Below are 10,064 nucleotides of genomic sequence, written 5' to 3'. Positions count from 1 at the left end.
AACTCTAATGTGTTGCCTGCAAAAGCTGTGGTTTGTTTCCAAGAATGAAGCACTTTAACTCGAATTTGCCATGTGTGCCTGACAGGTTTCACACCATCGATTAGAACTTTTGTGCTTGGTTTAGACATTTTTTTGGGGAACTTTTTGTGGATGTCAAATGCTGAATAAGAAGAGTCATATTTATGGAGACATTTAAGTGGGAGGTAAAGAATATTCCCTAACCAATTAGGTTAGTTATAATAAATACAAAATCTCTAGATTTTATTCTAACAAACTTGGAGAAGGGGGTTTTCCATATCCGAGATTTTAGGCATATATGCACAACTTGGGGAAGGGGTTTTGTTATAAACGTTTTTTATAAAGTATAAACTGATGTTTATGTTATTGAAATAAGAATATACAGTTGAAATCAAATCTTCTGTTTTAAATTCGGTTTCAAATGGAAATATACTCGGGTTTTGTTATAAAAGTTTTTTGTTAGGCATTTTTAAGTTTTGTTACTTCATACGACCATATGAGTATTTTAAAATATAATTCATACGACCATATGAGTTTTGTAACATATGAAGTTTTGTAGCCTAATAAGTATTTTAAAATATAATGACTAATCAATGCCAAAACGTGATATGGACCAGTGTAAAGAGAGGGTTTTTTATATAGTGTAACTTTGATATAATATAAGTATATAATATAAGTATGACAATGTGAGAGTGTAAAGTTAAGAATTTTTATATAGTGTAACTTTGATATATATGTATGTTAACGTTTCACATTAGAGGGAGGGGTTTTTAACAGATGTATATTTTTATGGTGGAGTATGATACGGTGGATATAAATATATATTAGATGATGGAGTTAAATGGACTATATTGAACCGATAAAGGAAATATTAAAATGTATGGTTAGGCTAAGAATAATAATGTGATGTCCAACTTAAAAATCCACCTAGAAGAAGTTGTAATGTTTCTGTTTTAATAAGATAGATACAAGATTACATAGTTTTGTTTTTGAACATCTAATCCATTATTTTAGGATTTATTCTTGGGTTCACCAACCAATAGGATTATTTTATTTCATATTCGATATCTTTAAAAAAAATATATATATATTTTCAAGTTATATTATGTTTAAAAAAATATATAGTAGTAGTTACAAATTTATTTATTTATTCTAAATATATTTAACGTCGTCACCAAAACACTAAAACTTAATTCCTTGGGTAACTTGGATAAATCCTAAACTTTAAATCAAAAACGCTAAACACTAAAACATTCAAGTATTAAGGATTTATGATCTAGGATTTAATGTTTTAGCGTTTTAGTGTTTTGATTCAGAGTTTAGGATTTTTCCAAGGGTTTAAGGTTTACCCAAGGGTTTAGGGTTTACCCAAGGGTTTAGAGTTTACCCAAGGGTTTAGAGTTTAAGATTTAGGGTTTATTATTTTGTTGACGACGTTGAAAAAATTATTTAAATTTTTTTTGTAACTATTATTATTTTTTACCTTTTTTATTTTAAAAACATAATATAACTTGACAATATTTTGTTTTTTTTTTCCAAATGATATCGAATATGAAATAACAAAATTCTATTGGTTGGTGAACATAGATTCACCCTAGGAGTGAACCTGCGAATAACTTTTATTTTAGATGCAAGCGAGTCGACAAGATGAAAAGGAAAGCCGAGAAGAAAAATGAAAGTAATCCGATTTTCGATCCTTCATAAGTAAAGTCTTTGAGGCAAAGTAGACATTTATAGACACATGAAGTCGATCGGCACATCAAGTAGGATTTATAGTTTTATATTGTTCTTGACAACTTCTATAGTTTAAAGCCAATTTCATCTCTTATTTCTTTTTGTAATCAATCGCAAATAATCTAATAAACGATTTCAAATAATTCACTATAGGATTTGTATTTTTATTTAAATACACAGAACTCATATTCCATATTTGGCACGTTCGGTGGCAGTGGCGGATCTAGAAACTATATGTATCGGGCAGAAATAAAAACTACTAGATAAAATATAAAAAACATTGTCATAAAACCGTACAAATCATTACAAATGGATCCTAAGCTCTCTCATGGATTGAAATCGGTTCACCACTGTTTCGTTTGTAACAGATTCAAACAACTCCTTTTCAATATAACATACTAAACAATCACTTAGAAACTCGTCTCCAATTCGGTTGCGTGTAGTTGTCTTCACTAATTTCATTGCAGAAAAGCACCTTTCAACACTTGCAGTAGCAACAAGCAATGTTAAAACCAACTTCAAGAGCCTATAAACTAAAGGATGTACAAGGTGCTTTTTTGTTTCCACCATCAGACGAGAAAGATCTCCAAGATTCTTCAAATTCTTAAACTGTTCATCGTTTCTTATATTGTCAATGTAGATTCCAAGTTGGTGTTCCATAGATAGACACTCTCCAAAACTAAAATCATCAGGATAGAACTTAACCAATCTCAACAGCTTTGACTTATCAAACTCACGGAAGGAATTAGCAGGACTTAAAGAAGCCATGCAAATAAACAAATCAGTGTTTACCTCAGTAAATCGATCATTAAGCTCTTGAAGTTGCAAATCCATAACAGTGTAGAAACAATTAACCTTGTAATGATGCAGATTGGTTACACCTGTTTTTTTCCTTGGCCTCCTTAAATCCACAAATTCTTCATCCATCACAAGCATAGTAGCTTTATTCTTTTTGCAGAATGATGAAACTTTACACATTAGCAAATCTCATCCATCTTCTCGAAATTTTTGCAACTCCCGTTTAGTTGAATCTACAAGTGACATGGCATTTGAAATATCTTGATTCTTCATTTGCAAAGCCATTGACAGATTCTCAGTTACTCCCAAAATAAACAGCATCAACTGCAAATAGAACACACAATCGAATATGTGAAAATACTTGAGAAGACCATATGCTTGACATCTTTTTTAGTCATCAGCGCCTTCATCTTGAACACTTTCAAGGATTTCAATGACTGAAGGAAACAACTCAACCCGACGCAGCAAAGTTTTATAGTGAGAACCCCAACGAGTATTTCCAGGCCTTGGAAGAGAAATCTCTTGATTTTGTCCCGTTCCAGTGTTAATGTCACCACTGTCAATCCCTTCCTCCACCCTCTTCCGATTCATATCAAGAAGTGTATCTTTCCTCTTGCAAGAAGCCACAACCACATTCAGCAAAGTCGAAACCATGTCAAAAAAATTACTAACTTCAAAGCTCTTTTTCGCAACTGCCACCACAACTAGCTGAAGTTGATGAGCAAAACAATGTACATAATAGGCTGAACTATTTTCTCTAGCAATCAATGCTCTCAGCCCATTAAACTGTCCCTTTATATTGCTTGCTCCATCATAACCTTGTCCTCTCAACTGTTTCATGCTCAACCCATGTTTTGCAAACAAGTCATCAACTACAGATTTCAAAGATAAAGAAGACATTTCTTTTACATGAGTAACTCCCACAAATCTCTCTTTAACTAATCCACTTTTATCAACAAACCGAAAGACAACAGCCATTTGGTCTTTGTTAGAAACATCTGCAGACTCATTGACCAGCAAACCGAACACTCCATGATCGATTTCTTCCATGATAGATTTCAGTACTTCTTGAGCAAAAGAATGTACAATATCTTTCTGAATCACTTGAGAAACCATCTGATTATTTTTTGGAGCGTTCTCCAAAATAACCTTACTTACAGCGTCATTTTGTTCTCCGGTATACTTCAAGAGCTCTACAAAGTTTCCTTTATTAGCAGAATCTTTTCCTTCATCATGACCGCGAAAAGGTAATCCTTGTCGTAACAAGTACCTAGAAGCATCAACTGAAGCATTTAACCGGATGCGATATTCATTTTTCACCACATCGCCTTGCTTATAAAAAGCATGCACAATTGACTGACCTTGATTCATCAAATCATCACATCTCTTAACAACAATATTATGAAAGCTATTAATTCCACCTACATGCTCAGATAAAGCCTCGGATTTTTTCCAACAAGAAAAACCTTCAGTCACAAAAGCATAATTTCCACCTTGTTTTGGTATGTCATCTCTGAACAAATAGCAACACAAACAGAATGCTTTATCTTTGGAGACGATGTACTCTAGCCAATTACTATACTTCTCAACCAAGATGGATTAAACCGGCTCATTGCTGTTCCAAACTTCTTCTTTTGAAAAACATGACCATAGGGTTGACAAAGACCTCTAGTTAAATAGTTCCACCTTACTTCGTCTTTTTGATTCGGAAGATACTGCGATATCTTTTTTCTTTCATCTGGATCCCATGGCAAAGAATCCAAATAATCAGAGTTATCCAATTTATCCAAAAAATTTTTAGAATCGGAAGCACTCGTTTTGTTATAATATCGCTCCATTTATCTGCAAATCAGTAGAAATAGTAAATTATTGTAAAGTCAACTACATTAAGACTTTTAACATGTTACTAAACTAAACACAATTCATCATATTAGCTAATAAATTTTTCACGCTAAACTCAAAATCATATATAATAATATTGACTGGGTCTAAAATTATTCTACATTAACATCACAAGTCACAATCTTAAAGCATATCATCAGACAATTTTGGAACAGAAAGCAATAAAAAGAGAATCAAACAAACATTTAAAATAGATATAATCATATAAACTAATTAAAAAAAAAAAAAAGAAACTTACATGGACAAGAGATTTCGTGAGTTATTCTAGCCGGTGGAAAAAAATTGCAGGGGAAGAAGAAGTTGAGAAGACGACAGAAGAAGTTGAGAAGACGCCGACGAATACACGTGACCTAGTGTTTTTTTTTTTTTACTGAAATTGAAATATTATAAAACTTCCGAACGTTTACAACAACGCCAAATGGCCATCTATAACAGGATGCACCATCACCAAAAAATCAGTTAGCAGGCAACCAAAAGGAAAAAACTCCATAAAGGCAAGACCCAAAAAAATCCGTCACTTCAGTTAGCCGGCAGAAGAGTTCCTTTCACTTGCAAAAAGATGATCCAATCAACGAGGATGACCTGCAGCCACATACGACTGCATCATTCCTAAGCTACGCACACTTTTCGCAATGAAAGATACACTTCTAACCGCTTCTAGACCTCCAATCCTTAATTCCCATGCTTCGAAAGCCTTCAACCCACTTTTGATCTCTTCGGCCTCATATTGGAGCGCCGGCGACAATGTAGGTCTCTCAATCGCCTCAACAATATCTTCCGCTGTTGAGACAAAGACAACCTTCTTCTTTCTCAAACTTCTCATGCTTTCCAACACCCACAGCCACACCTTGAGTTTAGCTTGATTGAGGGACAACACACCCACAAAAGCTCTCCTACTATGCTCAAGAACCATACCTCTGTCATTCTTCACCATCCATGCCGCACCCATGACATCACTCTTCTTAGTCCAATCAAATTCAAAGTTACACTGAACCCAACCTTCCCTTACCAGACCTTGACTAGTTCGGCGTTTCACTCCTGTTCCAACTACCTCAGTAGCCGCCACCCCATTCTGTATTTGTTGCGCTAGCATCCTGGCTTCCAAAAAAGTAGACTTGGGAAAGTACCTACTTTTGAGGAGACGAGCTAAAAGACATTCCGGGGAGGAAAAAACTTTCCAAGCCTGTTTCGCCAATAGAGCATGATTAAAGGCTTCCAGATCTCTGAATCCCATTCCACCTATGTCTTTAGGCAAGCAAAATTTATCCCAAGCAATCCAATGTATTTTTTTCTTGTGAGCATCTGAACCCCACCAGAAATTAGCCATCGCGCTGGAAATATTGTCACAGATGGTTTTAGGGAGCTTAAAGACAGACATCGCATACACAGGCAGAGCTGAGGCCGACGTTTTTAAGAGAATTTCTTTCCCCCCCTGAAAAAGGTTACGTAAGTACCACGCATTTAGCCTGCCATGGACCTTCCCTTTAAGGTAACTCAACAGCTCTATTTTGGATCCACTAAAGCACTCTGGCAGCCCCAAGTATTTACTTTCACCTCCTTCATTGAAGATTGCCAACAAGTCTTGGATCTCCCTCTTGGCCTCGACATCCAGTTTAGAACCAAAGGAAATTGCTGATTTTTGAGCGTTGATTGTCTGGCCTGTAGCACTCCCATAAACCATTAGAACCTCCTTCAGTGCGGCCGCTTCGCTTAATGACGCTTTGCACACAAATAGACTGTCATCTGCCAATAAAAGGTGGTGAACTTCAGGCCCCGTCTCCACGAACTTCAGACCATGAATTGTCCCGTGCCTTTCAGCCCTGTTTAGTAGATGAGTGAGCCCTTCCGTGCATAAGACGAAGAAAAATGGAGAAAGGGGGTCTCCCTGTCGAAGACCTCGTTGCGGCAAAATCCTACCGAAGGGTTGGTCGTTCATGAGAACCGCGAAAGAGACCGAAGATACACAGGCAAACCCCTGATTTACCCATCTAACATCAAAGCCTAAGGCTTCCAACAAACTCCTTAGATAACTCCATTCCACCTTGTCATAAGCCTTTGATATGTCAGTCTTCACAACCATATACTCCTTCATTATCTCCGGATGAACTCTCAGAGCGTGAACCGCCTCATGAGCAATCCCAATATTATCAGTTATCAATTTTCAGCAACAAAGGCTGATTGATTGACTGACACTAGCATAGGAAGGATAGGTTGTAGTCGACACACCAAGATCTTGGAAATGACCTTATACAGAACCGAACATAGGCTAATTGGTCTGAGATCACTCATGGTATCAGGTTCTTGTACCTTAGGCAACAGACAAAGGTAAGTAACATTCCACTCGGAAGGCATAACCCCAGTTCTAAAGAATTTTTTCACTTCAATCGAGACCTTGGGACCAATCTCCTTCCAATAATGTTGAAAGAAGAGACCTGTCATGCCATCCGGACCAGGTGCGCTAGAGGCTTTGATGATGAAAACTGCACCGGTGATTTCCTCATCTGTGATCTCGCAGAGCAGCGATCGATTCATATCTTCCGTGACTTTGGGCCTCATGTCATGGAACCATGGCTGGAAGCTCGTAGGGTTAGAAGACTTGAAAAGATTGGTAAAATAGTCCACCGCCACTTGAGCTTTAGCCACTCCCGACCATTGTTCTACCCCATTGGCATCTCTGATCTTCACCAGTCTTCGCTTCTTTCTGTTCGCTTTCACTGATTCATGGAAAAACTTAGAGTTCCAGTCTCCATATTTTAGCCATTTTTCCATACTTCTTTGCTGCCAATGAATTTCTTCTTCCCTGTAGGCCTTACCAAGCTCCTTCTTCATCACTCTAATGGCGTGCCAGCAAGGATAGTTCCTAAATTGGAACCATTCTAGTCTCTGCTCCAATAAATGGATTCTATCCCTGGTGATGAAAAGCCTCCCTTTCTTCCACTGGCTCATAGCTCCCCTACAGTCTCTTAATCTTTTCACCACAGATCTATTTGCACTCCCCGGTGGAGCACCCCTCCACGCCTCGATGACTTTCTGTTTTACTTCAGGGTGAAGCAAAAGTTTTTTGTCAAACCGGAAGAGGCCCTTGTTTAACACATGAGTGGCTTGGAACGTCACCAAAACCGGCCTGTGATCCGAACCTCGCTTTTCCATGAAACTTTGATGAGAATTTGGAAACGCTCTCATCCATTCCTTATTCCCGAAAGCCCTGTCCAGACAGCACTGGATCCACTTATCCCATCTTCTACCTGCCCACGTAAACCTGATGCCCGAGGAGTCCAATTCATCCATACCACAGGCCGTCAGCATGTCTCCAAATGGTTTAAAAGATGACTCCGCTCTTATAGGACCCCCTAGCTTCTCCCCATTGTTAAGAATCTCATTAAAATCCCCTACTAAGCACTATTTCTCACTTCTGCCGACTCCTATCCTGCTCAGTCTTTCCCAAACAATCTCTTTCCCTTCCGAAGACGGCTCCCCATAAATACAAGATTGGAAAAAGTTAAACTCTCCGAACTGCACTTTCATATCGATCAAGTTCTTATCCGCAAACTTAAACTCCAACTTGATGTCACTCTTCCAAAATACAGCCAGGCCCCCACTCAAACCTCTAAGATTAACAGTGAAGACCTTATCATAACCCAGCCAAACCTTCAAATCCTCCAGAACATTTCTACAATTCTTCGTTTCCATCAAGAACATTATCTCCGGAAAATATTTTTAACGTATCTCCCGGAGACGTTGAATTGTCAGGTCTTGAGTACACCCCAATCCCTGACAATTCCAACTCAAAATGCTCATTAAAGAGTGGGCGATCCCTCCCTTGGGATCACCTTTGGGGTTTTTAGACTTCGCCGAGACTAGAAGCTCCCCAACTTCAGACTCTACCTTTCTCTTCTTGCACCCTTCCACTCTCTTCTCAGCTGATTTATCCAATAGAACACCTTCCTGCTTATCAACAGCAGTTAAGAGTCTCGGTTTTCTTCTTGATTTCGGAGGCCTCCTACGTTGATAGGTTTTCTTTTTAGCCCCGGCTGAAGTACATGGTTCCGAAAAACCAGTGCTAAAGACCGTTGAGCTATCAGAAGAGCCAATAAAGTCACCATAGAAGTTTGCTCCATCACTTTCTGCACTGGAGATGGTGCTGGCATTCCACCTCCCCGCTGTTCCCGCTCTAATTGCTGAAGCCATCAGCTTCTCTGACAGATCTCTTCCAGACGGTTTTTTGTTGTTTGCCTCATAGGTAAACACTATTCCTTTGCCTTTGTTAAAATCTTGAGATCGAATCGGGGGTGGTTCCAAACGAAGGACCGTACATTGTAAAACATGGTCTTTTTCTACCGCAGCCACAGAAGACTTTACTCTCTCTTCTCTACTCAGTTTGTCTTCATCTGTGGCCATTAACAAATATTGCCTCATCTCATCCAAGACCTCTTTTGCTATTTTCGGTCTTTCCGTGACCGAGTTAATTCCCACCTGATCTTCTTTCAGCACTCCAAAAAGTGGATCATCCTCCTCTGCGACCATTTTTTTCAACTCCAGTTCCTTAGAGATCTTATGACGTCTTGCCAAAGCTTCCTCCTTCCTCCTTTTCACCATCAAGGGACAAATACTCTGCTTGTGATTCAGCCTCTGGCAAGTGAAGCAGCGCTTCTGAATCCGCTCGTAGTTGAAATGTATAGTTACCGACTTTCCTCCTTTTATCTTGACTATCTTCGACATCCTTAGAGGGTTCGCAACATTAAACTTCACCTGAACCCTTTCATACGGTTGAGTCTGGGGTTTCGACGGATCAAAGATGATTTCTTTTACTTCCCCTACCAGATCCCCAAGCGCCATTATGGCTTCCTCCGTATAGTAGTTCATGGGTATGTTGCTTATTCGAATCCAAAGAGGAATGTATTGCAAGTAGTCGTCTGGCGGATCTTCCACCCATCTTTCAATAGCCAACGCCCATTCGTTGAAGGTATGGACCCCTTTCTCAAGTACATCCAACAGGTCGTGTTCCTTATCGAAAAAGAACTGGAAGCGTTGCTGAGTCAAAGCAACTCCCCGACACTTTCCTTCTTTTTGCCATTTCCCGTGCATTCTCCAGATGAGAGTCGACATCTTTTGACATTCCGGGTTTAACAGTCTACCAACCAGGCTCAGCTCGTTCTTCTTATTGGAACAGAAACCTGGTAGATCTGGCATTTCAAACGGTTCGTCCTCCTCTTCCAAAGAGATAGCCATTAAGGCTCTATCCATAGCGGCCGACATCTTAATAACCTTTCCTCACTTTTCACCCAGTCTAATCAATGCTGAACCAGACTGATTATGGCTACGAATTGAATGCTTTTTCTGAACTTCACTCCAAAAACCCTAGATCTTATCTTATCTTCTTCCACAAAAGGGCTCGCAAGTACAACAAAGTGGTTGAAATCTTTAAATACATCCTAGGAACATGAACAATCTCTGAGTTGGTGAAGCTCATTCTCAAAAACTTAATATCCTCCAGATAGCTTTCAAATGCTGGCTACTCTTCTGGTTCCGAAACCATCTTCACAAATTGAGAACAATCCTTTGCAAACGTGACCCGATACTGTCTTAAGTTCTTCATGCATTCCATTGCCCAA

The 10,064-nt window shown here is 38.8% G+C and overlaps 2 protein-coding genes across 2 annotated transcripts; both read right to left on the bottom strand.

Annotated features, from left to right (window-relative positions):
- Positions 1-2,055: 2,055 nt before the first annotated feature.
- Positions 2,056-7,758, bottom strand: LOC106344806. Its single transcript, XM_013784115.1, has 7 exons — positions 6,679-7,758; positions 5,049-6,577; positions 3,912-4,063; positions 3,705-3,803; positions 3,354-3,617; positions 2,970-3,179; positions 2,056-2,567 (listed from the first exon to the last, which is right to left on the bottom strand). Exons 1-7 carry the CDS (start codon positions 7,756-7,758, stop codon positions 2,056-2,058), a joined length of 3,846 nt encoding a protein of 1,281 aa, XP_013639569.1.
- Positions 7,759-7,851: 93 nt separating this feature from the next.
- Positions 7,852-9,708, bottom strand: LOC106344805. Its single transcript, XM_013784114.1, has 3 exons — positions 8,283-9,708; positions 8,127-8,223; positions 7,852-8,059 (listed from the first exon to the last, which is right to left on the bottom strand). The coding sequence occupies exons 1-3, from the start codon at positions 9,706-9,708 to the stop codon at positions 7,852-7,854; spliced, it is 1,731 nt and encodes a 576-aa protein (XP_013639568.1).
- Positions 9,709-10,064: the final 356 nt, after the last annotated feature.

This window comes from Brassica oleracea, chromosome C5 (assembly GCF_000695525.1).
Source record: "Brassica oleracea var. oleracea cultivar TO1000 chromosome C5, BOL, whole genome shotgun sequence".
Lineage (NCBI taxonomy): Eukaryota > Viridiplantae > Streptophyta > Magnoliopsida > Brassicales > Brassicaceae > Brassica > Brassica oleracea.
Note: the sequence above shows the minus strand (reverse complement) of the source record. Positions and strands in the feature narration are given on the sequence as shown.